The sequence below is a fragment of the Chaetodon trifascialis genome, chromosome 20 (assembly GCF_039877785.1).
Source record: "Chaetodon trifascialis isolate fChaTrf1 chromosome 20, fChaTrf1.hap1, whole genome shotgun sequence".
NCBI lineage: Eukaryota > Metazoa > Chordata > Actinopteri > Chaetodontiformes > Chaetodontidae > Chaetodon > Chaetodon trifascialis.
Window position 1 is genome coordinate 2,416,862 of NC_092075.1, and position 24,218 is coordinate 2,441,079.

Sequence of the window (24,218 nt, forward strand, 5' to 3'; positions counted from 1 at the left end):
CATATCAAAAGGTAGACAAGTGTCCGAGCTGGTGCTTTGCGTGAAAAGACGAGTGTCCGGTCAATCGTCCTCGTCTCCCGGGCCGCCGTGTGCTGGTCCTTCTGTTTTGTGTTTGCTGGACTTTGGTTTGCTCGTTATCTGCTTCTCAAAGTCCTCCTCGCTGATCTGCCCTTTCTTGAGTTTCTTGAGGAGGCGAGTGTCGTTCAAAAGCTCTTTCATGTCTTCGTCGTCCACGTCGGAGCCCTGCGGACACACAGAGGACAAAATGAAAGCAGCTCAGTGATGTTCTAGGTTTCATCGGGACATTTAACAGTCACTGGACGGACGTACCTCGTCCAGCTTCCTCTTGGCTGCCGTCTTTTTCCTGCGCTCCTTCCTGGTCTTCTGTTTTGACCAGGCTTTATTCTTGATGAAGTTCTTCCTGGGAAGGGGAGCCCTGTCTTTCGCCTCTGCTAGCATCTTCTGTCTCTGTTTCTCCCGGTTCTTGTCCTTGTAGCGGATGGTGTCCGTGTCCACCGACGTCTGGGTGAAACCAGGGAGGGTTTTTCCCTTCAGCTCCGGCATCTTCGGCAGGCGGAGGAGCGCGAAGCCGCGGGCTAAAGAGGCGAAGTCCAGATCTAGACAAAGAAACGAGGCACAAAGTGTTAAGTCTGTCCTTCACATGGACGACAGATGAATCTGAGACATGAGGACGCTGCTTTACCTTTGACCCTGAAGATGAGGCTGCACTCGTGTTTGGCGTAGGCCTGGACATACGAGACGAAGGCTCTCATGCTTCTGTCAAACATGGCGCGGTCAGCCAGAGACAGGGCCTTCACTTTGGGCAGCACGTCCACCACGTCGGGGACAGGGGGCATCATCTGGAGCGGACACTGAAGAGACGACAAAAGACACCATTTATGAGGGCTGGAAATCTTTCCTCCTCTGCATTTAACAGCTGTTTTCTTCAAGTCTGACATGAAGAAACAGATTTTCATCAGACAAAATACAGTTAAAGGTCAAACCAGCGGCTCTTCTAGTTATAGCCACGTCCCACATGGAACTGACAGTGATGGTTTCTGCTGCGTTCAGGTCGAGCTGACTGAACAAACTCACCTTCTGATTGATGGACAGAAAATTGACGTAGGACTCCTCCATTGGCAGCAGGAAGACGAGGGCGTTGCCCTCGTTGCCGATTCGCGCCGTGCGTCCACATCGATGCACGAAGGCACTGAGAAAAACAAAACGGCTCATTCTGAAACCAATTTACCACGACTCAAAGTCTACGTCGACAGCTGTGTATCACAGCTGGACGGATCCTCCTCCTCCATTTTTGTCCAAAAACTACTAAAAACACATGACTGCTGCTCTGGCTGACATGTTCCTTCATCACCATCAACACACACACTGTAACACACCGTCCTGCTGCCTCAAACACTCACTGCAGCACCAAATGCAGATTAATCCGCCGCTGAAAGTAGTCCCCAACAAATGTTTCCTCCAGGTGAGCAGCTGTTTGAGGAAACCACAGAGACCTTTCTGAAGCGTCAGACTCGATGTCTGCGAGCTGAGCGGAGTGATACGAGCGTCACTCACCTGGCGCTGCTGGGAGGATCGTACTGCAGCACCCAGTTCACGTCGGGGATATCGATCCCTCTGGCCATGACGTCTGTACACACCAGGACGCCACTGCAACATCAAACAAAGGCGTCAGTCGCCAGATTCAGTTCACCTGCACACACACACACACACACACACGCACACACACACGCCAGGTCTCACCTCTTCAGGGTCCGGAAGTCTGCAAAGATCTTGTTGCGTTTGTTCTTCATCTTGCCGTGGATGCAGTGGACGCTGACCTTCTTGACCAGCGTCTCCAGAGCTCGACCGTAGTACTCCACACTGGCACAGGTGCTGATGAGAGACAGGGACAGGTCGTCTCAGTCGACCTGACGGAGGACTTACAGGGTGTGTGCGTCCCGGTCGTGCAGACGGGCGGATTCAAGCGCGGCGTCTGCCGTGTTAACGTACCTGAAGAAGACCAGGTTCTTCTCGTGCTTGTGCTGCCTCAGAAACGCCACCAGGCTGTTGAACTTGTCCTCCGCTCTACAGATCTGAAACATCAGAACATGGTGTTCAAACGCTGGTTTCGGGCTGACGGAGGTGACGCAGGCATCGGCCTGAGCTGACTCACGGTGTAGTAGTTGGAGAGCCTGGAGGGCGTCTTCTGGACGGCGGCGGTGGCAGCGACGCCCTTCTCCTTCACGGTGATGCGCACCGGGTTCCTGAGGCCGGCCCTCACCAGCTTCTCCAGCTCCTGCGTCTGAGTGGCTGAAAACAAGCCTGTGCGCCTCTGCTTAGGCAGGTGGTCCAGGATGGTGTTCAGGCTGGATCCGCAAACACACACAGACCGTTAGCACCGCAGAGAGCTCAAAAGAATGAAGAGACGTGCACCTGATTGAAGAGGTGTTTCTCACCTGGTCAGAAAGCCCATGTCCAGCAGCCTGTCGGCCTCGTCGAGGACCAGCACATCGAGGCTCCTGACCGAGCCGGCCAGGTCCAGACCGTCTGCCTTCCTCCTGAACATGTCCTCCAGCCGGCCCGGCGTCGCGATCACAATGTTTGCTCTGAAACACACAAATGTAAGTCTTCAAGTCGGCTAGCTTCCCTTAGCTAAAGCCTGTAGCCTTTCTCTGTCCACCAGATGTCAAAGAGTTCCTTCAGAAGATCTGACTCATGTTTCCAGCTTTCTTCGTGATCGTCACGTACCCCTGATCCTTGAACTTCTCCACGTCCTCTATCGGGTTGTTGCCACCAATCAGTAAAATCTGCCTGAAAAGCAAACCGACACGATTAACTGAGACCAACTGAGAGGAAACCGCAATTCAAGAACGTCCAAGTCCTCTTCCGGGACTCACGTGAACTGTGGGAACTTCTGGATGAACAGCTCCATCACCTCACTGATCTGAATGGCCAGTTCTCTGGTGGGGGTGATCACCAGGGCGCCGACCTGCGAGAAAACAGCGTTAAAGCTCAAAACTCTCAGCATCCGCGAGACCTGAAGGCTCCTCTCGGCTCCCGTCCTCACCTGCATCTTCTTCAGCTTCTCTTCTCTCTTCAGCAGCAGCTCGAGAATAGGAATCACAAAAGCGAGCGTCTTTCCGCTCCCGGTCACCTGCGATGAGTAAAATTACGGTAGAATGAAGCGACAATACTCGAGTATAGTACAAGTACCTGAAAATAGTACTTGCGTGAGTAAATGTACTCGGTTACGTTGGTTAAATCGCACACTCACCGCCTCTGCAGCCACGTCTTTGTTACTCATGAACAGCGGGATACAAGCAGACTGAAGGAAAAACAAAAACAGCAAATCAGATTATGTGTTAACTGAGGAGCGGCGCGAGGCAGATTCACGGGATGAACGTTACCTGTACAGGTGTCATGTGCGTGAATTTCAGCTCATCGAGTGTCTGTAAAATCTTGTCGCTGAGTTTAACAGGTAGACTGTCCCACGTCCCGTCCGTCGTGTTGTCCATGCTGGAAAAGAACCATAAAGCGGAGTTTTGTGCTAAAGTTGTTAGCCGCCGCTGAGCTAGCTCTCCACGCTGCTGCCTTTCTCCGGGTGCGTCGATGTTTACAAGCCGGGTGGGAACTGAAGCGCTGTCACGAACATCGTTCCGCGTACGAATGTATTTTTAGTTTTTATTTAATTTAATTTGATTTCTTTCAATTTAATGTTTTCAATTTCAATAACTACAACAGTGGTGGAAGAAACATTCAGTTTTTTTACTTAAGTCAAAGTACCACAGTATAATTCACCAATAAGTTATTCAGTATAACTGGCAAATGCACTTGTGTCTTGGATTTCTCTCTCTGAATCCTTAACAATAATTTATAAGTTGATAATTTTTTGGATACAAAGTACAAAATAACTCGTAAGTTGAAACATAAACGTAAAAGTATCATATCTCTCTGAAATGTAGTATGTAAGTATTTAGTTACCTTCCACCATGTTGCTCTTTTACTTAAGTGGCAATAAAACATGATTATAGCACCTACTATGAGTAAAAGTCCTCAGTGCAGAATCTTACTGCTATTAAAGCACACAGGTATTGTCAACTAATGCAGTAAAGTTCTCAATATGATTATTTTTGAGCAATAATTACTGTGAAGCTAATCAGTACATCATATTTAATAAGCTGACCATAAGTGAATCTGTAAATTATTACCTACGGCTGCCAAATAAATGTAGAGAAGTAAAAGGTAATAAGATTTCCTGCTGAAATGGAGTAAAGGATTAAACATTATGAATGGAAACAGTCCAGTAAAGTACATGTAGCTCAGAAACGCACAGCATGAGGAGCTTGTTTCCTGCTCACGAGCTGAATTCAACGGTTCAGTCAAACTTTCTCACCAACACATCGTTACCACCTGTGTAGAAAGACATCCAAGTAATTGTACAGAATATTGGCTTTATTATGAAACCTGGGGCATTTTCCACAACCATCCTACATTTGTACAGATCCATTTATCAGATTTTGTTGTCATCACAAAAAAGGAGGAGACTGTGCACCGAGCAGCGAACCTGCCCGAGCTCACCAAAGACTGTTTTTAATACAAAACTGCAGAGCATATTCAGTCACATGCGACACTTATGGTGCTGCTGCCATGTGCTCGATGTGAAGCTACTGCCTTGGACTCAAGCTTTTACCTTGTATGGGGATAGAAAAAGGTAGAAGTCATTTGAAAGGCATCACCCAAACAGTCGCATGTCACAGGATATGCTCCAGGAAAAACAAACAGTTCAAAATTGTATACAATCATATAATTTAAAATCCCCAACCCCAACAAAACAACTACAGAAGAAGCAACTAAAGCACACAGCAGTCATCAGGTGTCAGACCCCCCTCCCTCCCTCCCTCAATCAATCAACATGTAACACGTACTTCAGTATTCCTCTACACTTGGGAGTTGCACCCCATGTAGTTCATCTTAAAATGCACCCCTGCCTCGGCTCTTTAAGCTTTTCCTGCTAAGTGAAAGTTTAATTTAAGTGTTTGAAAACCAAGAAACCACTCACCCGCTGTCACTTTCTGAACTACGTAGGGAGTTACAGTGTCCCTGCAAAGAAGTCAACTGAAGCCCCCCGTGGCATGGATCGCTATGAATCAACAGACGGAGCTAGAAGCTGTACAGTTTCCCTTAAAGACCAGCTGCAGTGTAAGTCCTTCAGATATTTAGACGTGTCCATCAGGAGTGCAATTTGTTGTTTGAGAGCATTAACACAATGTACAGATATCACATATCTGCCAGTACACTGTCTGACTTTGTGTGGTTTAGACACCGGAAACAGAACCTCCCGCATCGCAGACGAAAGTCTGATGCATCTTTTTCTTGTTTGAAATTTTTATCAGAGGAAAAGGAAGCTATTTTTATCTTAATAAGGGCTACATTCTCCTGTGGTGACTCCACACATGCCGATCAAATTATGTGCATTTCCAAGTCTTTTCCTTCTGCCTGCCTTTGCTGAAGAGCCTCACAGTCATTCACACAGGCAAAACTGTACTGGCTAATAATTGGTAATTAACTGCAATTATCAAACCTTATTGGACAAAAAAATATATTGTGAAACAAAAGAAAAACTAATGAAAATTGACACCTATCTCAGAATCTTTTGGCCATTCATTCCAAACAAACACTAATTACATTTTAAAGAAGGAACCGAATAGGTAACATGAGAACAAAACATCTGAGATCCAATCATATGTAGGCTTTACTCAAAACTGCCAGTCTCATTTCCAGAGTGTAAATATCTGTCTTGGTGTTGGAGGAAACAGTGGAGGACACAGAGGGATTATTTAATCACACTACACCACTCGCCGTACTTCAAAAAATCTCTTCAGGTAGTAAATCTGTCCAAGTGTCATTGCCACCAGAACCAGAGCTTCGAAGAACGACCACAGCACCACCCTGCTGTTTGTGTTGTCGTTGACTGGAAAGAGAAGAGACATTGTGTGAAATTACACTCAATCAAAAGGACAAACTGCTTCCTGGAACACGCTCTCATTGGCTCGGGACTCACTCGCTCTGTGTATCCTCTCGCGAACCTCCATGTACTCCTGCTCGTGCTTTACAGCTGTCATGGCAACAGCCAGCTCGTTGATCATCTCCTCCAACTTGTTTTGGTGGGCTGGAACCGAGAAAAGTAATCAGTAATGGTTCACAGCACAGTTCTTGTGCACAAAAAAAAACATGCATGAGGTATGCAACACATGCATAACAGTTTGGAAACTATGACACACGTCGCAGGTGATGGCGTCACATCACCAGACATTGATAGATCCAACGTGTTCTTACTGTGCAAACACTCAAACCATTCACAAACATCACAACCTTTTGACTACGTACAGTAGAAATGCAAAATATTAGTTTATACTATGGAAACAACGCCGGTTAGAGAAAACTCTGCAGTGCATCACAAACTCAAAAGTCTATTTCACAACAGCGGCTTTGCCTCAGCCCGCCCTGAGCCCTACCATCCCAGCTGTCACCACCTACACAGAGGAAAAGACGCCCAGCATAAAGTCAAAGGGGGAAAGAATCTATCACAAGGACAAGATCAATGACTGCAGAACAAGACTGGTTTACACTCTGCATGATCCATGGGGGAAACGGCTGAAGTATATGAGATGTAGCTCTTACGTAGCTCTTATTACTGTACCTTCTGTCTCCATGTCCTGGCCTTTCGGGGCCTCTCCAATATCAATCGTGAACATGACGATCTTGGGTGTCATGGTTGACATCTTGTTGCTGAAGCAGAACTTGTAGGTTCCGTCCATGTGTGCTGCCACAGAATATTTCCCACTAGACTCTCTGTCGCCTTTGTAAATCTGCTTTCCATCGGGTCCTGTTATCTACAGAGGAGACAGGCATTACATAAAAAACACTGCTGCATGAAGGCACGACATAAATGACATGTAGCATATGGCAGAAACATATGTGTACAAAGTTGTACTTTTATCCACAGCAGCTTTCCCCCAAAAGTCGAGTCAAAAGAGGGCTAACATTAATATCTGTAGCACTGTGTAAGATTTACATAGAGGACGTCTTATTAGCTGCATAATGTTAGATGGCTAGCATAACTTAGCCGGGCACAATGCTAACTGTGCACTTCCTGTATCGTTGTGAATAATTCAATCAGCATTGTCACACACTTGGTCACAGAAAGATGGCCGGATAGTGATTCTGTACTGATTTAATCCTGTAATTAAAATATTTTGTGTCCGAGGGTCGGTTCATGACATCGACCCGGATAGCAACTACTTTCACTTGACGCAGACGGCGCCAGCTAACGTTAGCACAGGCCTTCCGTATCACGGGCGCAGACTCGGGTTAAAAAACAACAAATAAACACCTATTTACCCATGTTAGGTGATTAATTTATCATCTTAGTGAAGCATCTTACCTCTACATCGATATCCAGGAAGCCGCCTTCGGCAACCTCGAACATGAGGCCCATCTTTGTGCCGGAGTTGACCCGCTCGTAGAAGCACTCCTCGGCATGGGCGTCTATGCTAACGAAGTAGCCGGACGCAGTGGCAGACAGGACGGCCAGCAAGAAAACCAGCTCCGACACGGTAAACATGTTTCAAGTGTTTGATAGCGGAATTCACACCAAGTCTGACAACGTAAAGAGGGTCCTTGCTTCAGTATATCCTGTCGGAATGCAGGATGTCAGTCTGTATGAGTGAATTGTTGCAGGAGAGGAGCCGCATCAGCCTCAGCTGCTGTGTACTGCTCTCCGACTGCCACGTACGGGCTTAAACGGTAAGCGGCGAGGGCCAAATCTAAGAAGCGCCAATTGTTCACAGCAGATCGTTATGTCAACTTAGGTTGCAACACAGACGGAGGATCATACTTCTGTCCTAAGAGGTGCTTAGAGGTTAATTATTTAAATAACCATGTTAAATACATAATTGAGCACAAACATTAGACATATTTCAGTTATAGCCTGAAAGAATATCTTCATAGCCTCTCTGCATGAGAAGTATGAATTACTTGATTAATCAAATAAACTGAGGCAAAAATCACGAAGTTTTAGTAGTTATAAACAGTGGCTTTATTTAAAGTGTGCCACACGATTCTGACTGTATTTTTCTTGATGACAGATTTAACTCCCTTTCTTTAAAGTAAATGTTATAGTTCATCTTGGTGGTTATTCCCCACCTGAGAGCTTTTTTGGAAGACCTGCAGCAGGCAAACATGCCACAAGTGCCATCATACCACATCTTTTCCTGCAGTGCCTTCTTGTTCAAGACGCTGAGTCTGTTGTGACTTCCATAACTTTGTTTCTACAGATGTGAAAAGTTCCACATTTTGAGTTTATTATGAACTATTAAAATCGACACCTACTGCATGCTTTTGACTTAACTTACTTAACAAGTAATTTTATTTAAGTATTTTTATCTTTAAGCCAAAAAAGTTTTCACACCCGTCTTTGTTATAATCATGTGGCGTAAGTTAAAAAAAATATAACTGAGAACTATGTGTAAAAATGAAAAGTGCTGACAGTTATTCCCGTAATGTTTCTAATCTGACACATTAAGCAGTTGAAGCACTCTCAGTGAAGGTTACACCCTAAAAGACTCTACTCAAAGACTTTATGACTTGCGCTGAGAGAACAAGTCAGAAATAACAGGTAATTTAATAGCTGTTTTCTTCCTTGGCTGTATGATTAATGTAGCTGCTTGCGGTTTCCGCGGTGGACTCCGGAATGTTTCGTTTTGACGCGTGCGGCAGACCCTTCGCCAACTCTCAGAAGACCCTTTGCGCCGCTTCCCTCTCGTGCCGCTGTAATCATAAAATAAGCTGTTAATGAGCATGCGCGAAGTGAAAGTGATAGGACTCTTTAATTTATGTCACACCGTTTGCCGGACGGGCCGAGCACCGTGGCTTTATTTAAAGGAGGTGAGCGGCAGCGAAGAACGGCCGCCCAGGGTGAAAAAATCAGCGCATCCTCTATTTTGTCGCATGTTTGGTGACGTCCAATAATCGACTTGCTCTGAAGTCTCCGGGGCCGAGGCCTAGAGAGTTTTGGTAACGCACGCTCTTAAAAATTAGTCTCAATGCCCAGATTTCGGTGCCCGTTTTGACCGGGTGTGAACCGATGAAGCACTTTATTCTGTGATCGAAGCAGAAACGGTCGGAAACGTTAGCCAGCTAATTGTAGCTACTGCTAACTGCCAGCGAGGAAGTGAGGAACGAAAAAATGACATCTCGGAGGTAAGGGGGGCTGTCTGGAAAACAATGTCTGCTTATTATGTTAGCTGAGTTAGCTAACTTTAACCAAACTCAGCTGTTTGGACGTTGGTATGTCCGTAAACAAGCTCCGAGTGGGTGCCGACGATTCTGGAAAAAACCGCTGGTTGTGGAATAGCTAGCTAAGGAGCGCTTCATTTAGCATACACCGGCAACTTAACGCTCGAGCCCGGTCAGATGTTTAGGTTAGTAAACACCGTTAACGCTGTGACACTGCGGTCAAACTTAGAGGCTAGATATCAGTATAGATGTGGTTTATACAGAGCATAAAGAAAATACAGCAGTAGAAGTACTATGGAGTCAAAGGAACGTAAAGCACAAACATAATTAAAGCGAGTATGCAACGTTATTATAAGTTAGCTAAAGACCGCAAAGCTTCCTCAGGACCATGAAAGAGGACAGACTATTGTTCACACAGAGACAACACCTTAGGACGGTTTATTCATACAGAGGCAACATGTAATATAAAGACAGTTTTGAGCAAAGACCGAGGTTGAGACTGGTGGACGATGAAGACCTGGATCATGTCTGAATGAAGACACAGACATGAACCAAGACAGAACCAGACAGGAAGAAAGCAAAGAGACCGAAAATAGCTGATGGTCCAGCTCAAAGGAGCCTCAGTCCTTCAAAAGACAGAAAGAGAGACAGTTAGCACACGTGATGTTTTGTGTTTTATTGTTTTATGTTCAGGTCTCTGTGTGTGTGTTTGTGCTTTACTTGGCTGCAAACAGATTTTCCACTGGGGAACAATAAAGTTGAAGGTTGTCGTTATGATGCAACTACAGTTTCTGCATTGTGGGTTTGTTATGAAAAGTATTGTACAGGCCGTGCAAGATGCTTTTTGGGGGATTATTAGAATATTTGAAAAGTAAATGCAGAGCGATTTATAGTGAGACTTGCACTCCACACTGAGGCTGATCATCGTTTCACCCCTCCTCCAGGTGGTTTCACCCCAACATCACAGGTGTGGAGGCCGAAAACCTCCTGCTGACCCGAGGAGTGGATGGGAGCTTTTTAGCCAGACCCAGTAAGAGTAACCCAGGAGATTTTACCCTCTCAGTACGGTGAGTGCACATCCAGCACGACACTGTCAAAGTCTCCAAATCAGCTCTGTGCTGCTCTTCACTTCTGACAGTAGAAATGAAAGAACCTCCTGATCGCTGTGTGCTGGATTCATGTTTTCACATTGAGTTCCCGTATTGGGGGGGATAGTGTAGCCATCAGTGAGTAAAAGTGATAAAATATTTAGGTCTTTCAAGGAGTGATTGTTAATCCAAATGTAAACAAAAGGATAACAAACAAACAGAAAAGCACATCAGAATATTAGAACCTGCAGTCAATCCTGAATTAAAGCTCTGTTGAAAAGTCTTGACCTAAAGTAAACGTTCTCTCAGGCTGTTAAAGGTTTGCTGACATCAATCACGCTTGTAACAGCCGCAGTGAAAATGACTGATATGTTGACATGATAAGCAAATCGGATGTTCTGCCCGTAACTCAATTATTACTATCCAAGCTGTGATTGTGCACCAACAGGCTGCGACCTGATACAAAGCATCAGCAGAGGAAGATGATGTTTGAACGTTCAAACTTCTTTTAATTGAATGTGAAATTAAAGGTCATTTGGTCTGTTGGTGAGTTTATTTGCTCTAATGATCAATATTTTTCTGATAGCAATGCATCAGATTATTGAGCAGTTTGAAAGATGTCACCTGACTCTTATTTTAGTCTCTTTTGGATCATTGTTTTGGTTTTGGAAGCTGTTTTGAGTGAAAAGTGCTGATAAACCCACTAAAACACTACCTGCTCAGCCTTAACTGACGTAGTTAGCAACCAGCTGGTTAACATCTGACAGCTGAAGAGCGAGATACGTCGCTCAGGAGCTGGGAGATCAAAGCAGAGCTCAAACCAGAGTAAATGTTGGCGTTTATCAGGTGGACACAAACACGACTCCCGTTGAATAATGATGCTGCTCAGAGTCTGCTGGATGTGTGAACAGCAGCTGTTCGCTAATACACCTGATGTTCAGATTATGTGCCTGTGTTGTGTTTTCGGCTTGTTCTGTTGTCTGCGAGAGGCCTGAAAAATCAATGCATGCAGCTTTAAATGTGCTGTAATATTCACGCTATTAATTGATGCTGGGATAATAACTCAGAGGGTTCAGGCGCTGAACGCTGCTCCATCTGAAGAGTGATGGTGGGAAACAAGGAGGAGGAAGACCAACCTTTTACTAATAAAAAACAGTTTGTGGTTTTATCTCCGAGCCTGTCGAGTCATAAATTTTTAAGATGAAGTATCATTAACTCGGTTTAGCTGATGCAGCCGATGTTATTTTTGTGACAGTCTCATATTTTAGCTGTGCAGCCTCTCATCTCACACCATATTTACTTCCTATGGAAACAAAACAAGTCACGCTCCTCTTATGGAAACGGAGACATTTCCACAGGGAGACTGGTCCCCGCTGGTTCAAACCAGCACGTCCGTCTCTCTTTGTGCACATTCTGCCAACTTAACCGTCAGTCATTCAAAGTTACATGCTACCGAGCTTCAGATCTGCCACAAGTTCTCCTTTTCTATTTTCCGATGTAATGGCGGTCACCGACAATGACTCAACACACTTTATGTCGTCTATCTGCTTTTTGTCACCAAAACGTGGTGTTTCCTTTAAGGTTTGCCAGCATAGAGTCTGGGTGTCGTCGCTCTGCCTTTTGAGTGTTTTCAGTTTTTACTTTTTGTCTGTCACCTCTTTCAAATGACAGACGAGCTGTCCGTGGTGTCAGTGCTGCGTGCGGCTGAACTGAACACGCTGCTCACATTCATCACAAGACATGAACTCTGCATCAAGTGCCGGAGCCTGCTAAGCTAATGACGCTGCAGCTAAGAGTGGTCTTCATTATCAGTTAATCTCCTCATTCTTTTCTTGATTGATTCTTCCTTAATTAATCTGTAATCTGTCTAATAATGTCTCTTATGTGCTTGTTTTGTCTGAACACAAAGAAATTCACTTTAAAGTCTCATAAAACAAATATAAACGGCAAATCATCACATCTGAGGTAACGTTTGGCATTTTTGATGAAAAAATGATTATTGATTATTAATATGAATGGCACAAGTGTTCACTTTTTGGTGGTCAAAGGTCAAAGGTCACTGTGGCTTCACAAAACATGATTTTGGCCATAACTGAAGAGTTAATATGCTGATTGTGACGAGAATTTAACGCAAATGTCCCGCAGGATAAAGTGGAGTGATGATGTTTTATATCCAGAAGGTCAAAGGTCAGCTTCACTATGACATCATAACGTTGCGCAGGAACACTTTCTTCTCGTAACTCAGGCACTGAAGGCACACTGTGACCATGTTTCACATTCGGTCAGACGCTGAGTCGGTGGCTCTAATCTTCGGCGTCCACATTCAGACTGCGCTGGTTGTTTTGGTCTTCTGCTGCTGGTTTGAACGTGTGTGTGAAGCGTCCACGTTCGTTCTCTGCAGCATCCATGTTTGACGCATTGTAGTCGACCACAAGCTGAATGAATGAAGCTCTCTGTCAGTCCTCTGTACTCAATATGGAGATGATTCCAGTTACTAATTAAGTGGAATTTTGTCTTCTAGGAACATGAACTTCCTGTTGGGGTCTGTTCTTGTCGCAGATGGCAGCATTTCTCTAAATGTTTGTGCTTTTTGTGCAGGCGAAATGGAGCCGTCACCCACATTAAGATCCAGAACACGGGAGACTACTACGACCTGTACGGCGGGGAGAAGTTTGCCACTCTGGCAGAGCTGGTGCAGTATTACATGGAGCATCACGGGCAGCTGAAAGAGAAGAACGGAGATGTTATTGAGCTCAAGTATCCACTCAACTGTGCGGACCCCACCTCAGAGAGGTGAGCGATGGCCTTGGATGTTGTGTTTTGTTCTTGAATTGAACGCTTTGATATATTGTGGATTAAATTTTGTAGGAGAGAAGTTACGATCAGCCAAACCAGGATTTAAGATTCTTCTTCTTCTTTCATTAAAGGTCATAAACTCGTCCTTAAGTTACCCAACTTCACTGAATATGCTGCGTTTCATTGTCTAGACTTCATGTGAAAATGTGCTTTTTCCTGCACAAAGAGGAAGTGACTGTGTGGCGATCATTTATCCACATTTCCTTTTGTCCAAATAACTTGTGTACGAATTTAACCGCCAGTTGCTCTGTTATCTCAGAAATACTGCACCAGCAGAAATATATACTCCATGTTTTTATGAGCTCGGCAAATGAAATCAGGGTTTCCTGAAGAAACAATTTTGAAATATAATTTTAGGTCTATTAACTTTCAGGGAAAACGAGCAGTGGCTTCACTCAGTAAAGGTCACGCATTTGATGGGCTCATTAAAGCCCAGAGAAATGAGGAGGGGTGCATCAGGAAGACCGTTTGTCTGAAAAACCTCTCCCAAATCAAATATAAGTAGCTCCACACTGGGTTAGGCCAGGTGGGGCCCGGCCTGCCAGCAAGCAGATGAGCCGCTGTGGAGACGTCCAATAGGGAGCGTCCAATCAGCTCAATTAGTGCCAATCAGGTGAGGACATGAGACAAACGGCTGCAGGTCAGACACCAGGCTGATGAGACACATTTGACCCAGCAGAGGCAGAGCGAACACCTCCACTGAGGGGAAACCTGCAATCAGTGGATCATCACACCTGCTCCATCAATGTGTCTGTGTTGAGTTTGAATGTCTATGATCATAGAAGATGAAACAAAGAGAAAACATTCACATTTCACATCCTGGAACCAGAGAATTCTTTGCTTTTCACCTTGAAATGTAACCAATAACTGATCAGAATGGCTGCTGATTAGGTTTCCATTCAGTGACTGATTGATCGTTTAGTTTCCTCTCTGCCTCTTTGTTGGTTGCTGTCGCTTTGTATCGCTGTCATGCTTCAGTAAAAGGATTTTGGTGCTTTTAGCTACAGTTTAGTGCTGCAGCTGTTACCTCAGGATTCGACATATTGGGGACAGTGTGAAGACATGAAAAGAAAGTCATTTTTAATATTACCCAAATCTTCATTTACAGACAAACACCAATCCTGTGAGTCTGCTGCGAGAAGCTGATGAAACTCACAGCAAAACGTTGTTTGCGCTGCATTTTGCCATTAAAAGCAGCTGCATACAGAGGAGTTACCCTCCGAGGGACTGATGTGAAGAGCTGAAGTCAGAGTTTATATTTACTGTGACAAAGCTTCAGCGTACACACAGTCTGAGCTGTGCTTTCACACCAAAGCCAAAACATTTCACAGTGATCTCCGACAATAAACAGAAAAGCTTTGCTCTGGGGTTAATGTGATGTCTTTAGCCGGCCTTGTAAACGGTGAATATCCTGCGCTGACTTCATGTAAGCAGACAGTGATGTTGTGAAGCAGTGAGTTTATGCGAGTTAGCGTTGGAAGCAGGTGTTCCGTGATGAGAAGGTGGAACACGTCTGACTGTCGCGTACCTGTTTCCCAGGTGGTTCCACGGACACTTGTCGGGCAGGGAGGCCGAGAAGCTGCTGACGGAGAAAGGCAAGAACGGCAGCTTCCTGGTGAGAGAGAGCCAGAGCCACCCGGGAGATTTCGTCCTGTCCGTCCGCACGGGAGACGACAAGACGGACAGCAGTGACAGCAAACCCAAAGTCACTCACGTCATGATCCGCTGCCAGGTGAGCACACTGTACCTGCATGTTTTCCCGCCTTCACACAGCCTCTGTTACATCAGAGGATTTACAGCTGCTACACTGCTCAGAGTCACTGAGACGCTAATGTAAGTAATCAGGATACAGTCGGCTTTGTGCACTGTGATCAACACGGAAAGGAAACGCATGCAGAGAGGCAGCAGGCTGCACAGATGTGAAGAAGCGTAAGCATCTGTACGCAAAGAGGCCTCCAGGAAGAGTCGATCAAACAAAAATAAAGCAGATCACAGGTGTGTTTCATGTCTCTCAGTTCCTCTACGATGTGAAGCTTAAAATGTGGAACGTCAGGCCTCGACGGCGGCAGGTCGAGCGTTGTTCACTCTCTGTCGTAAACGGCAGGTTAATTATGTTCAGTGGATTATTTAAAGAGAGCGATGGCAGACCGGCGTCAGGTGTGATCCAGGATTTAAGGCTGTTTTCTTGGTGCATGTGACAAAGACGTCAGTCAGCAAAGTGTTGCTATGGCAGCAGGAGGATGAGAGGGGAGATCATGACACATCGTGATGCGTCCTGGTGTTCAGAATGATCCCTGATCCAGAACCTGAACCCTTCAGACCCGTAAGCTTTGGTCTCTGACCGTCGAGTGCAGCAGTGGAATGAGCGACTAACATTGATTTTCTTTCATGTTTATACGTAATGAGTTTTAAACGTCAGTATCATTAATTTAATGGAGGGGTCGCATCTGCCGACAGACCGGCACCAGACCAGCCCCCCCCCAGCTGACCGACTCTGCAGAGCCAGCTGTGTTTCTGCAGACAGGTGGCTGCCCTGAAGGAGGCGTTAGCAGCTGGCCGTCCTCCTCTCGCTTTCTGTTCTGAGCTGCTTGATTCTCTCCTCAGTCAGACGTCGAGGGGAAACCCTGAAAAGTCTGGTGGAGAACAGACGGTGTGATGCGAGCAAATAGAACACAGCGAAGTGTGTTTGGTAACACCTGTGGTAACAGCTGTGCGCTCTCAGTACAGTCTGTTCCCTCGTTGCCCTCAGCCCTCAAACACACACATGTGGGTCTGCTCCTGTGCATGTGAAGCTGTCGTCTGGTTTCACCTGGTTTCATGTGCATGCAAACGTTTTCATTGTCTCATGATGGCGACTGACATGTGGCCGTGGCCTCTTCTTCAGCACGACCTGAAGTACGACGTGGGTGGAGGGGAGAAGTTTGACTCCCTCACCGACTTGGTAGAGCACTACAAGAAGAACCCCATGGTGGAAACTCTGGGCACCGTGCTTCAGCTCAAACAGGTACCGCCCATGTTTGTTTTGTTCAAGCCTTTATTTCACCGTGAGCTCGGGCAGCATTTCCTGACGTCTGTCTCCTCCCCAGCCCCTGAACACTACTCGAATTAACGCCGCAGAGATTGAAAGTCGAGTTCGGGAGCTAAGCAAACTAGCGGAGGCCACAGACAAGGTCAAACAGGGCTTCTGGGAAGAGTTTGAGGTGAGCGGCTCTGTTGTGTCACTCTGCAGCCGACACACATGAAATCACATGAACTCACAGGCTGAATTTGACCCTTTTCTCTTCTTTTCATGCAGACCTTGCAGCAGCAGGAGTGCAAACTGCTCTACAGTCGGAAAGAGGGCCAGAGAGCAGAGAACAAGAACAAGAACAGATACAAGAACATTCTGCCCTGTGAGAAACGCTGTGTTCCCTCAGCAGAGCAGCCTTTCAGCCGTTTCAAACGCAGCTAACTGATGTTTTTCTCTCCGTCTGCAGTCGACCACACTCGTGTGGTGCTGAATGACAGGGACCCAAATGAGCCAGGCTCCGACTACATCAACGCCAATATCATCATGGTAGTATCTACCGTCATGGTAAACTCAGTTCATCCTCAGGGACACTCACACACACACACACACTCTCTCACACACACGCACACACACCGTTTATTCTGTGTTGATGATGCGTTGATGTATAAGATGTAGATTTGTGTGTTGCTCAGTCGTCGTGCAGTTGGCCAGCAGGTGTTTTCAGTTCATTTGTGCTGCTGTTACCTTTGACCTCACGCGCTGCTCATTTTGAGTGTTCAGCCGACGTGTGTGTGTGTGTGTGTGTGTGTGTGTGTGTGTGTGTGTGTGTGTGTGTGTGTGTGTGTGTGTGTGTGTGTGTGTGTGTGTGTGTGTGTGTGTGTGTGTGTGTGTGTGTGTGTGTGTGTGTGTGTGTGTGTGTGTGTGTGTGTGTGTGTGCACGCAGCCGGAGCTTGACTCGAAGTGTAACAGCACCAAGCTGAAGAAGAGCTACATCGCCACTCAGGGCTGTCTGCAGAACACCATCAGTGACTTCTGGAGGATGGTGTTCCAGGAGAACTCTCGAGTCATCGTCATGACCACCAAAGAGGTGGAGAGAGGAAAGGTAAGCGAAACGGACCTGCGAGCTAACGCCGGGCTGCCAGTCTGCCAGTCTGGAGCTTTGTGGAGCGCCGTTCTTCATCCTGAAGTTAGCTAGCTTAGCTCAGACTGTTTCCAGTGCAGCTACAATGAATGAATGACACCGTCAGTGAATTTGTTGGTTGCATCACATCAGAGATGCTGGAACCAGAGCACTCTGGGTTTTTTTGCTTAAAGTCCGCGAAAATCTGCTTATAATATGAGATGTCCGTGGCTTAAAATGAATATTTTTGATGATGAAAATCTGTCTCATGGTGCACAGACGTACACGACATCACTGGCTTCAGCTGATCGCTGTCTGGTTCAAACAGAAATATGATGTGAACTTAACTTGTGTGTTGTTGTGGGATCCTGAGACTGATGTGATGAATGTTTTTGTGTCTCATCAGAGTAAGTGTGTGAAGTACTGGCCGGACATGTCGGCTCTGAAGGAATACGGTGCGATGCGCGTTCGCAACGTCCGAGAGACGGCCGCACACGACTACATCCTAAGAGAACTGAAGCTGTCCAAAGTCGGACAGGTAGGTCATCGGAGTCTCTGTCATTTATGGACAATAAAGGAGGACATGCCTCATAAACAGACGCATGTCCATGTCCAACATTACTGCTACATGTTCTCTTTAACATATGAATGTAGCCACACAGCCACAGTATATTTAATCCTGCAGGAAAACCACAAGTCAACAAAATACAACAGCACCATGAAAATACAGTTTTCACCTGTTAGGATGACAAACAACATGCTTTAAAGATCTGAGAAATCAAAGCATTCACCCTCAAGCCACAGCGCTGTGCTGTGGTAGAAACACATCAGTGAGTCACACTGTTGCACTGGCTGCCATGTTCCTTCATTACCATGAGCACACACACACACACACACACTCACACTCTTTACTTTGACTCAGTCCCACACACACCGTCCTGCTGCCCCACATGCTCACCAGAGCACCAAATGTGGATTAATCCACGACGAAAAAAAAGTGTAAAATTTGCTAAAAAGTGCAGAAATAATTTAGCAAATATTCAAGACCTGTCCTTAAAGATGTCTGTCTTCAGGAGGAAGGAGAGACAGACTAGCTCGTTGTCGGTTTTGGTCTTTTCATTGAGCCTCAGTACTGATGTAAGGAGACTGAACTGAAGCTCTCTGCTGATTGGCCGCATGCTGAAAGTTGTTCTCGACTGCTCTCAGGGTAACACAGAGCGTACAGTTTGGCAGTACCACTTCAGGGCCTGGCCGGACCACGGAGTCCCCACTGACCCCGGCGGTGTGCTCGACTTCTTAGAGGAGGTCAACCTGAAGCAGGAGAGCATACTGGACGCTGGACCTATAGCGGTACACTGCAGGTAAACGCACGCAAGACAAGCACTGACATGCATGAGCCTCAAAGCCAAAGCGAGCATGAAGGACTCAAAGACTTCCTCCTCTGTCCCTCAGTGCAGGCATCGGGCGGACAGGGACGTTTATAGTGATTGACATCCTGATAGATGTGATCAGAGAAAAAGGTGAGTCTGCATCGTCTCATCCACACCAAGATGAGACTTTCACACTTTCATCCACACTTAGCCACACACATGCGTCCCTCTTGGTTTTCCTGGAGAGAGACTGAAGCCGTTTGGTCACAGCAGAAACACCAGAAGAAGAGTCATCTGTTCACGTAGCAGTTTAGTTTCAGCAAGCTAACAAACAGATGCATGAATGTGTTAATGAACCACAAGCCAGACAAACCTTTTATCATCTTCACTCATCTCCAGTCTGGGCTGTCTCAGTGTAAGTGTAAACAACACACACACATATCTGACATCTCCTGTCCACCTAGTTTACTTCATGTTGCACTGCTGAGGATGTTTTGGTGTAAAGTCGTGCTTTCACGCTGCAGGGGTGGACTGCGACATCGACGTGCCAAAGACCATCCAGATGGTCCGCTCTCAGCGCTCTGGGATGGTGCAGACGGAGGCGCAGTACAGATTCATCTATATGGCCGTACAGCACTACATAGAGACACTGCAGAGACGCATAGAGGAGGAGCAGGTATGCAGCTCAGAGCGCCTCCCCGTTTCACCTCCGCTTCTCTCTGCTGCCGTCGCTAACCTCGCTCTGTTCTCCCCTCTGCAGAAAAGTAAGATTAAAGGGCGCGAGTACACCAACATTAAGTACTCCCTGTCTGACCTGACTGGAGGAGAGCAGAGCCCTTTGCCTCCTTGCACTCCTATTCCTACTCCCACCTGCACAGAGTGAGTAATGCTGTTGGGAACGGGCCCTGCAGGAGGGGGTTTGTTTACGTCCCAGTCACTTCACGCATCGCCTTTAAAAAGGAGTTTCCCCTCAAAGTGCTCGTATGTGTTGGCAGGATGAGGGAGGACAGCTCCAGAGTGTATGAGAACGTGGGCCTGATGCAGCAGCAGAAGAGCTACAGATGAGATTCACCTGTGACCCCAGCGCTCTATCAGTTCCAGGTAAGTTAAATCACATGCTGCTCATAAGGAAAACAGCACTACTCAAGTTAAAATGAGTGTTGACGCAGTGGCAGTGAGGGAGGCTGATGGTGAATGCAGCCTAATGTTCATTTCCTCTGCTAATCAGAAGATCAGCACTTGGGGCCTGTTTCTGAAGCTGCATCAATCAATATTTTTATATGATCAATGCAAATAATGAGGTGTAATGTGAAAAGGCTGCTTGGAGTAATGAATTCACAGAGAAATCACCTGACTCTGCAGAATCCCTCAGAATCAACACTGTGCCACCTGCCCATCACCGAGCTGCAGACACACGTTATCGAACGGTGACGTAACAGATCCGTATGGTGATGTCAGATGGTGAACACTTCCTGTAAATGTTTCACATTAAAAGCCCACCAGGAGAGAAGTGGGATTACGTCCTTTGAACAACTGGATGACTTTTAATTTGAAATATCTGTGCAGGAAGAGTTCAGTGTCATCGACAGACACCCTGACATGACGGAGAGCTCAGAAAATGTTCTGTGAAGACATGTAGACATGGAGGAGGTGTGAGTTTCATGAGCAGCAACAGCAAATGAAAAAATCAGGACTGCAGCCCCCTCTAATATAAACCTGTTTCAAATAAAGGCCTGCTTCTCTCTGCAGGTGAGACAAAGCGCTAACAGTCGTTCATGTCACATTTCCGTTTCTCTTTCCGTCTCCTTCAGGATCTCGATACCTGACAGTTTTCTCGCCAGCCACACCTTGACGCCTGAGACTTGACCGTAATGACATGGAACAATGGAAAAACACAAAAAAACACAAAACCGCGAGGGAGCCCAGACACCAGGGTCCTCGCGCTCTCGCTCATCTTACACGAACATTTGCCCTCTAGTTGAATTCTGAACCACTGTGATCATCAGAGGAGCCTTTGAGAAGCCTAACATGCTAAACCCCGTACTAAACCACAGTTTGGGTTTAGCCTTTGTAAATCTCACCCCAACAAGGGCTGCGCACAGCGAGCACTCTCCTCAGAGGGAAACACCTAGCTAACCTTTGCTCATCTCTCTTTTTTCTATGTATTATTTTTTAATTAACCAAAGGACGAGTTTGTAGATTGTTTGTAGACGTGAGGAGTTTTCTGAAAAAGGCCTGTGCCAAAACCACAACGAATTTATCCACATCTCTCAGCCAATTAAAAGTCTCTATTCGGCCGGGTGAGCCTTCAGTGGGAGACGAGACCTTATTTGTGGACTAAAGTGATTATTGTCTAGTTTTCACTGTTATGTAGAGTAATGTTTCTGAATGAAGAACTATTGGCATTGTAGTGTGATACCATATTTACTGATGATTTGTAATCCACTAAACATGAATTCCTTTTTTTTTGTTCTTTTGTCTGGAAGAGAAGGTTGAATTCAGGCTGCTCAGAGTGTGAATTAGCTTCTCTGTTGGGTTTAACGTGCTTCTGTTGGGATACAGCGTCCGTCAGTCAACCATTCCTGAGCTCAGTGCCCTTATTGCTGCGCTGTTGTTTAGCGGCAGAACAACTACAGTCAAGCCTTGATTCACCTGGTGGATTGATAAATGATCTGATTTGGGGTTTGGAGAGGAGTTTCCGGGGGGGGGGGGGGGGGGGGGGTTTGATGTCATGCCTGCACTTGTGTGTCAGTCAGTGCGATGACATTAAGATTTCAGGGGCGTGTCGTGTATCTCAGTCGCAGGCATCGCCACAGACGCACGGCTGCCAAAAAAAACTTTGTTTTTTAAGTTTTTTTTTTTAAGTGCTTTTTTTTTTTTCTCTCTTTTTTTAAGACAAATGCCTTTTGTGTACCATTGCCTATTTTGAGCACCACATGTACTTAATTTTAAGAGTCACTGTTTTAAGAAGCAATCACACATCTCAGCTTTGGCACTACAGATAGTCGTTGTTGTGGTTATAGATCGTGATAGTCAGCTGGAATCAGTAGTTTATACACACATGAACACACACACATTTTCTTGTCTTTGTCTTGAACAGTTTAAAGAAAAAGCTTGATATTTTGGGAAATTTGTTCGTTCGCTTTCTTGCAGAGTTAGCTGAGCAGATTGATACCACTCTCATGTCTGTAAGCTAAATATGAAGCTACAACCAGGAGCTAATTAGCATAGCTTAGCACGAAGATGAGAATCAGGAGGAAGCAGCTTGGCTGGCTGTAACCACAGCTTGATGTTTTTACATTGATATGCTGAAAAATGCCTTTCAGTGAGGCCATCAGTACCTCTCATGTCTACACTAAATAGCTTAGCATAAAGACTAGAAATGGTGTGGGTGGAAACAGCTAGCCTGGCTCTGCAAAGATAACGAAATCATCTACCAGCAACCCTGAAGGTTACTTATTTTTTAATCTGTACAAAAAAACCTGAAAATGAGTCCGTCACAAGTTGTGGTCCAAAGCCGAGCTAGCTGTTTCCCTTTGCTTCCAGTCTTTATGCTAAGCTAAGCTAATCGCCTGCTAGCTCATGTCCATATTCGGAGTGTGCAGACACGAGAGTGGAATCAACCTTTTCTCTGCAAGAAAGCAAATAAGTGCATTTGTCGAAGTGTCAGGCTCTTCCTTTATTTTCATTTTCACAATCAGCTGCAGTTTTTAGGGAAGTCTGCATTATTGTTTCTCTCCACAACACTCATTTCAAACGTGTGGCCTGAAGTGTTTTCTTTTGTCAAGCCTTCCCAGCTTCGGCACATTAGCTTACCATCGCCACGCCTTGAGAAGCTGCAGTCTGTGCGATCGAGTGGACTCAGAATCTCAGCGGAGACGAGGACGAGGCGGCTCTCCTCTTTGCCTTGAGGGACAGTTCTCAGCAGCCACTGATCCAGGATTGAACAGCTTCTCTCAACAATGAAAACTCATGAAATCAGTGTTTTTCAGGGGGCTGCTTCCTCCCACCGGTGGACTCTTAACACCCGGCTGCTGCTTCACAGCAAGTGTTCTTTGAGGTGACTCTCCTCCTCCCGGGTGAACGCCATCCACTGACTGAGTTTTGAGGTCTTCTGTAGTGTGGTGTACTGTATGCAGTTTTATCGTCTCGCGGATGAGTTTGTGCTCGTCTTACGTTTCGTGGAGTGTGTGCGTGTGCTGTTTTGTGTCCTGTGACGAGTGAGCGATGTGTGTGTGTGTGTGTGTGTGTGTGGAGGGAGCTCGGCTGCCGATCAGCCATTCGTTCTCGGTTCCTTTACTTGTTTTTTTTTTTTTTCTTCCCAGATGATAAAACTGCTTTCCATTTATCATGTAAGCAATTTAGATGCATAGACGTGCCTTCTATGCATAATGCCTATGTGTACGTGATAGCTATTAAAAGAAACGACAGTGCTCTTTAGTTCCACCGCCATTCAAGAACCTGTAACACTTAAATGTGAATTATTTCATCCTGAACAAAAGAGGAAAAATGGTGATCGCAATGCAAACAAACTATATTTTTTAACATGTATATTGTACATGAGCACCTGGTAGAGGAGAATGTACTTACTAAAACATATCTACTTGCCAATAAGATATACTGTATGTATATTCCTACAGCTTTCTCTCTGTGACACAGGGAGGGACCTCTCACAAAGCTTAAGAGGTTTATTGTATGACTTTCAATGCAATTAACCATGTTAACTTCCTCAGTAACAATAAATGACAGGCTCATGCCACATGAAGACTGCTTTTCCTTCTTTGTGTGTGATTTGTTGAAACTGATCGGCAGCCAAACGAGCTCAGGCGAAGTTTCAGGGGAAGGAGAAGGTTCAGAGTGCATGTTGGAATAGAAAACAATAAGATAAAATACTGGAAAAGGCTAAAAAATTCTTCAGAAAGCTTCTACACGCTCGCTGGTGAAAATTTCCATTTTGAAGGAGCTGAATTGGAAAAACGTTGAAGTACTGAAAGGAGTGTAAGTGGTGAAAAGAAAAATTCAGTTTGAAGTGTCAGCAGTGAGTGGAGTTAAAGTGAAAGGAGCGCGAGTTATTTGATCTGGAGGAAATCAGTTGAAATGACACCAAAGTGGTGAAAGTAGTAGAAATGTGACTCGTCCTGAGCACTGAATGAAGCTGAAGTGTCATTTGAAATGTGAGCACTGAGTCAACTGAAGCCAAACTGCTGAAGGGAGTTAAAGATTGAGTTAATGTTCAGGCGTAAGAGACGAAAGCAGCTGAGACGTCGGCTGATGTCATCAGTGTGATGTCACTGAAATACAAGACGAAGTGGAAGCGCTGAAGACAATTCAAGTGTGTGCTGTAACCAGTTCAAAGGTCAAACGTAAAACCTGAGCAGATACAAACAACTGGATTCTGTCTTCTGATAATTCGGGTGAACTGACCCTTTAATGAGGTAAAAAGCAAAACTTTCATTGGCTCTAAAACCAACTTGCAA

At 45.7% G+C, this 24,218-nt stretch overlaps 3 protein-coding genes across 4 annotated transcripts; 1 reads left to right on the forward strand and 2 right to left on the reverse strand.

Moving 5' to 3' along the window:
- Positions 1-26: 26 nt before the first annotated feature.
- ddx55 (DEAD (Asp-Glu-Ala-Asp) box polypeptide 55) lies at positions 27-3,609 on the reverse strand. The gene is made up of 14 exons (XM_070989653.1): positions 3,408-3,609; positions 3,275-3,325; positions 3,068-3,154; positions 2,898-2,989; positions 2,749-2,811; positions 2,457-2,606; positions 2,174-2,366; positions 2,011-2,093; positions 1,762-1,893; positions 1,576-1,668; positions 1,096-1,210; positions 704-872; positions 331-617; positions 27-243 (listed from the first exon to the last, which is right to left on the reverse strand). The coding sequence occupies exons 1-14, from the start codon at positions 3,513-3,515 to the stop codon at positions 61-63; spliced, it is 1,806 nt and encodes a 601-aa protein (XP_070845754.1). The 5' UTR covers positions 3,516-3,609; the 3' UTR covers positions 27-60.
- Positions 3,610-4,431: 822 nt separating this feature from the next.
- Positions 4,432-7,795, reverse strand: tmed2 (transmembrane p24 trafficking protein 2). The gene is made up of 4 exons (XM_070989655.1): positions 7,445-7,795; positions 6,701-6,893; positions 6,062-6,169; positions 4,432-5,971 (listed from the first exon to the last, which is right to left on the reverse strand). The coding sequence occupies exons 1-4, from the start codon at positions 7,622-7,624 to the stop codon at positions 5,847-5,849; spliced, it is 606 nt and encodes a 201-aa protein (XP_070845756.1). The 5' UTR covers positions 7,625-7,795; the 3' UTR covers positions 4,432-5,846.
- A 1,147-nt stretch (positions 7,796-8,942) lies between these two features.
- ptpn11a (protein tyrosine phosphatase non-receptor type 11a) lies at positions 8,943-23,500 on the forward strand. Of its 2 annotated transcripts, none has more exons than XM_070988351.1 (16): positions 8,943-9,261; positions 10,242-10,364; positions 12,984-13,178; positions 14,781-14,973; positions 16,126-16,245; positions 16,328-16,441; positions 16,537-16,633; positions 16,718-16,815; positions 17,195-17,353; positions 17,778-17,909; positions 18,578-18,732; positions 18,824-18,891; positions 19,266-19,417; positions 19,502-19,620; positions 19,737-19,842; positions 20,553-23,500. In XM_070988351.1, exons 1-15 carry the CDS (start codon positions 9,248-9,250, stop codon positions 19,804-19,806), a joined length of 1,809 nt encoding a protein of 602 aa, XP_070844452.1. In that variant the 5' UTR covers positions 8,943-9,247; the 3' UTR covers positions 19,807-19,842; positions 20,553-23,500. The 2 variants fall into 2 exon arrangements, with proteins under 2 accessions (XP_070844452.1, XP_070844453.1); XM_070988352.1 differs by having other exon boundaries at positions 9,004-9,261; positions 16,718-16,797.
- The last annotated feature ends 718 nt before the right edge of the window (positions 23,501-24,218 follow it).